At 55.6% G+C, this 5,728-nt stretch overlaps 1 protein-coding gene across 1 annotated transcript; it reads right to left on the bottom strand.

Annotated features, from left to right (window-relative positions):
- Positions 1-956: 956 nt before the first annotated feature.
- On the bottom strand, positions 957-5,489 carry LAMTOR3 (late endosomal/lysosomal adaptor, MAPK and MTOR activator 3). Its single transcript, XM_075421455.1, has 7 exons — positions 5,385-5,489; positions 5,172-5,216; positions 5,052-5,086; positions 4,616-4,674; positions 3,699-3,832; positions 2,539-2,602; positions 957-1,811 (listed from the first exon to the last, which is right to left on the bottom strand). The coding sequence occupies exons 2-7, from the start codon at positions 5,178-5,180 to the stop codon at positions 1,738-1,740; spliced, it is 375 nt and encodes a 124-aa protein (XP_075277570.1). The 5' UTR covers positions 5,181-5,216; positions 5,385-5,489; the 3' UTR covers positions 957-1,737.
- Positions 5,490-5,728: the final 239 nt, after the last annotated feature.

Genomic DNA, 5,728 nt, shown 5'->3' with positions numbered 1-5,728 from the left:
GCCAAGGGTCTTCTGTATTCCTGTACTGTGTTGTTAAAGCTTTGCCCTCCTTCCTTCAAAGAGGTGGTTTAACAACCTGGCATCTCCCACGCAGTTAAAAAGCTTTGATGAGTTCACGTGAGATGGAGGCAGCGTAAGGGAAGAGAGAGACGATGTTCTCCAGCAGCATCGCTGTTCTGTGAAAACAGCTTGGGAACGAAGCTCGACACGTCACCACAACAGCAGCCTTCCCTTCTCCGTGTGAACAGGCCGCATGGCAAAACGCTAGAAGCGAGCTCAGCGCGCGGCATCGTGAACCGCAGCCAGTGGAGGACGCGGCACTGGCTGGCCTGGGAAGCAGTCAGGGGCAGGCCAGCCAACAGCGAGAGCAGGCCTTCGGTGGCACACAGGCACCTTTGCCCAGAAATACACACAGGGACGCCCTGGGCCCATTTCCAGGTGCTTCTGTGACGACCAGCAACAGAAAGCCCAAGCCAGGAGCTCGGTTTGAATGGAAAAGGGTTGACAACTTTTGATATCCGAGGGCGCTTTTGAGCAAAGAATTCCCAGTCCTTCCCAGCACCATCCTGCCTGATGGCGAAGGTGGGCGAGGGCCAAGCGCGGGGGCAGTGGCAGCCCCTTTCCCAGCCCGAGGCAGAGACGTGCCCAGAGCTCTCCCGCAGACCAGCGGTGCTGGGTTTTAGTGCTGAAGCCCACACTCACAAGGGGAACGGGGGAGAAAATGCAGGGGGCAGAGCGCAGGATCGATCCCCAGCGACAGGAAGCTGGTCGGCACGAACCTCTGCTTCAGCATGGGACCCGGTGCCCACATCGCCCCTCCAAGACACACACCACTCGGTCTTCAGCCCGCACACGCCTGGAGTTTGTACGTGGACAAACAAGAGACCCATCCTCTCCACAGAGCAGCTGATGTGCTGTGGGGTATTACGGTGCAACAGAAGAGTGGACCAGGCACATCATTTAAAAATACCGTATTTTATTTATATTTATTTACTTAGGAAAACCTAATGGCAAATGAGCTGAGAGCGTCACCAGTGATGAACCCACAAAAAGACTATGAGACATGAGATCTTCACAACCATATGACACAAAAAAACCAAGAAGAAGTGAGACATTGTTCAGGTGCTTTTATCTGGGCATCAGGAAAACCCCTAAAGCAACAGCTTTCGCAGAAACTGCTTTCTTCTGCATGGAAGCAGGATGCGGCTAGCATCCGGAGCAGCAGCATTCCCTCGCCAAAGCATCACCCGCCAAAGCAAGCTGGGGTGTTTATCGATCGTGCTGACACATCACTGCTAGCGAACTTGCTCTCGTGACACTCGACCACGTCTTTGATAACCCTACACAACCCATCTGCCTTCCAATGCATTGTGGTAGCTGGCCTGAGGATAAGCCCCACCGCGTGCCCGGTTCCCTGTAAAGCAAGAGATCTGTGGGCTGCTTGCTGGAGCCGAGAGCGTCGTGCCGATCCGGCTCGGCTGGCTAAGCGGAACTCCATGGGAGCTATTCTGGTGGTCTCTCCAGTACTGCGCAATACAAGAAGCATGGTCTAAAGTAACATCCACCTACAACACACTAGTAGATCACGTCAGATTCAGTACTATGTACAATTTACTCTTACTTAGTATACTAAGGAGCTGTGGTATTTCTTCGGATACGTGTTATTTGACTGAGGATTATTGAATCTTTTGTCCACTGGGCTGCAGAGGGATGCTGCACTCCAGCTGTACCATCAGGTTAAGAAACTTCAACCACCTGCCTCAGTTCTTCAAACAGGGGCGTGAGCTCCTTCTCTAAACTTACAATCAGCCCTGGAAAGAGAGGAGAGACAGAACATCCCATCAAACGACATAACCGAGAAGCCTCTCTCCAAACCCCACAGCTCCCTCCCCATCCAGGTCACGGGAAGCATTTTTCAAGACACAAAATGTTTCACTGAGCTGCTGCTCTCTATGGGAGCAGCGCGCAGCACCCCGAGGGAGGGTGCCTGGAGCCCCAGCACCCACAGGGGCACAGCCCTGCAGCGCAGCTCTGCCCCGTCCCGCTGCTGCCTTGCTGCTTCCTGCAGCTATCCTAGCCCGAGCAGCCACACAAGAACTAACCCCCTTCTGCGGGCACTCATTTGTCAGCGCCCTCGTGAGCGAGGCCCCGTGCCTCGCTGAAGGGTCTCCCCGCCCGCAGAACCGAGGAGGATGAAGCCGCACGTGCTACTGCGGAACATAACCTGGGACTGACAGAAAGAGACCAAACGACTGGTTTATGCGGTACAATCCCTGCCAGCGCAGCAAACAGTCGCACGCAGCAAGGGTAAGGTTCATCACAGGAGAAATACGCTTCTACCAGAGTCACAACTTCAGCCAGTCACCTAAGAATCTACGAATTTTCACTCGTGCCTTTCCCTTCTCCCCTCACAACACGCTGACAAAATCCATAGCGGGAGCAAAATTAATATACCCTGAAGTAAACTCGAGTAATTTAATTTCAATCATTTAAACACCTTAAAATACCGCAGCATTTAAAATACACGTGAAGACATACCGGTATTGGCACTGCTGCTAGCAATGAAGCTTACTACCAAAGGTAAGCGGTTGAACTGCACCACCTGCAAGGAGAGAGAACAGCGTTCAGCCAGCAGCCAGCACGGGTCGGACATCAGAGCTCCGCCACACAAATTCTTTTCAAAACAAGCAGCCTCCTCAGTTTAGAAGGCAAGCAGGAGCAAGAGCCACCGAACTGACTCCTCAGTGTATCTATTCTGTAAGATTCGCAGTAAAAACACCAAGCAGAACTCACACTGCAGTACAGGGAGCTGCACGTGGAGAGCCTGGCGTTTCCCTCCCTCCCTCCCACGTCCTGCGGCGTTATCCACCTGGACGCTAACGCGGCTGCAAACACTGCAGAGTACGCCACGGAGACCACTCTCCCCATGGGTAACGTGAGGGCAGGCAGGTTTATTGTTTTAAAATACTATTCAGTGCATAGCAGTATGTCCTCCTCCCTGACCAGGGAACTGGAATCTTGAGCACAACAATAAGCTACCAGCACCACAGGAGTCAAAGCAATGTGCTCGATGTGTGGAAACCAACCCATTCACCCAGCTATCTTCCAAACAAAGCTAGATACCGTAGGCTAAGCAGCTGGCTGCTTTACTGCGGCCGTAACAAAAAGCTCTCAGGCCCACCAGAACTTGAGAAGGAGCAGAAACTTCGTAGATGATGGATTTCAGGACACAAATAACTAGTTTGCAAAAAAACATGTGAGCGGCATTTCAAAGCTTTCTTACCTCAAAGCCGTACTGGCAGCAAGATCAGCTACGAAGTAGGCTGCAAGTGCTTATTTAACTTTAGGCGTCACTAATTATAAACAAATATTGTTTGTACAAGAGCACATAAAGCCTTTGTAACAGATTCTGAAGGCCATATGAGCAGAACCTGCTGCAAATTCCCCCATTACCACCTGTTCAGACAAATTCACCATTTTCAACCGGTAAATCTCAGATCTGAGAACTGTAAGAGAAGCTCAACAAATACTGTGGAAGCTTCGCGTAGCCGTTTAAGCAGTGTGAGAAACAGAACACAAACGCTTCAACAGCAGGCAAGTGGAAACCTTGCAGAGTTTAACCAACTCTCTCTCCCTTGCTCAGCGTAATGTTGGAACAGCTCTGGCCACTGCGAGCAGGCCCTGCCGCGGTGACTCACCTGGTACGTGTTGTAGTAGCAGATGATACTTTTGTTTTTGGAAAGTCCCAGTTTACTGCCCTGATCTGTGGCCAGGGCAAAGGTGGACAGAAAGCCAGGTCGCAGCGCATGTTCTGGAGCATTATCGTTGGCAACTGGAACAAAGCAAGAAAACTCTTATTTTTACATAGTATCTACGACTGCATCACAAATCCTCGCGCGGCTCAGCACTGTGCCGAGAGCAGATCTGGCGCTGGGGAACAGAGAGCACACACGCTTCTGCATCCAGCGCTCTGTATGCGATCTCTGGTCCTGCCCAGCGTGCCTAAACACCAGCCTTCTCCTTTCCAAGGCACAGCCCACGCTGATGCTGCTTCGGTTCCGCGCCCTTCGCAGTCCGCGCTGATTCCAGCTTTCGAACTGACTACTGGCACGCAGCCACTTCAGCGAAAACAGGCAAAGACGTGCAGGTGCTGCCAGGTGTTTAAATACTTTGGGACATTTAAAAAAAACAATCATCTGCAGTACCTGAATCGGTACTCTTAAACTAGTTTACCCACAGCATAGAAACATCTTAAAGACTGCAGAGACATGAAAAAACTTATAGCGCTGACAAGCAAACTAAATTAAGTAACGCGTGTAGAGGCTGGACGCCCTTGCTCCTGCGCAGAGACCACCAAGTCACCAAAGCACCGATCAGCTCTCTCCAGTCCTCGGCACCGGCCTGCCAGTGACCTGAAGGTACCAGCACCTTGCACCACGCCAACCCCCTCCGCCGAGGAGAACTCCTGCGGCCCGCGCTGCCCAAGAACATCGCACGTACGCCAACGGAAGGGTAACCTGAGGTAACAGCCTAACTCAATTCTCCATCTCGGCTGCCTGCGACCTGAGGAGCTGCTGCCCTGCTCTTCCACCCCCTGCCCTGCAGCCGGGGTTACCTTTGATAACGGGCACACCATCCCTGTCTGAGACTACAATAGCATGGAGACCTTCAACGCTGAAGAAAAGGAAAAGAAAAGAAGAGACGTAATTTAAAAAAAATGAATAATTAGTAGCAAAGATCCTCCCCCCCCCCCCCCCCCCCCGAACAAACAGGAAAATATGGGAAAAATGGATGCCTTCACTGCAAGGGACGCGGCCTGCTCAGCGCAGCGGCCTCCCGGAGCAGCGAAAAAGGGAAACGTGAGCCAGCAGCCCCGAGCGGTGCGCGGAGCCTCTGGCTTCCCGAGGGGCCCGGCACCATGGCCCCAGCCGAGCCCCGCCGCCCGGCCCCCGCCCCGAGCCGGGCGTCGCCGGGGACCAGCGCACCGGACCGCCAGCGAAGCGGTAACCCGCCGACCCCCCGGTGCCCGGACACACCCCCCCCTCCGTTACCTCGGCAGCTTCTTGTAGAGAAACCTCTTCAAATCCTGCGGGCAGAGACGGGCGCGCGTTACTCACCTCCCGCGGGACGCCCCGCCGCCCCCCCCCGCCGCCCCCCAACGCCGCACTCACGTCGGCCATAGCTGGGACTCCGCTGCCGCCGCCACCTCCGCGGGCCTGCGAGACGAGAGGGCGCCCGGTCACACGCCGCCCGCCCCGAGGCCCGGCCGCCTCCCCCCGCCCCGCCGCCATGGCAGAGGCCGCCCCCGCGCGCCGCGGGAAGGGAGAGCGGCTGGGCCGAGACCACTGCCCCGCCGGAGGGGGGGGGGGGGGGGCAAGCCCTACCTGTCCGAGCGGCCGGCGCGCCCACCCGCCCGGGCTCCGCCGCCGCTTCCCCTTTAAGCCTCCGTCACATGACGGCGCGCCGCGCCCCCCAACCCGGAAGCGCTTCCCCGCCCCGCCCGCGCGGCCGCACGGGGGCAGGGCGGGGCGTTTTAGCGGCACAGCGACAGGAGCTTGTACAGCAACGGGGGTTTTTTACAAAAAAAAACACGTGCTTTGACTGTTCCATTTTCCTTCTGCTCCCCGTGACAGACCTGCAGGAGGAACGAGCGGCAGCTGCTCGGGGACGAGGGACAGGCAGCCGTGCACCCCGCGCTGCTGCCCGCCCCGCTACCCCTTGGGCAGCA

The sequence above is a fragment of the Opisthocomus hoazin genome, chromosome 5 (assembly GCF_030867145.1).
Source record: "Opisthocomus hoazin isolate bOpiHoa1 chromosome 5, bOpiHoa1.hap1, whole genome shotgun sequence".
Lineage (NCBI taxonomy): Eukaryota > Metazoa > Chordata > Aves > Opisthocomiformes > Opisthocomidae > Opisthocomus > Opisthocomus hoazin.
The sequence above is the reverse complement of the archived record's forward strand: the minus strand, read 5'-3'. Positions and strand labels throughout refer to the sequence as shown.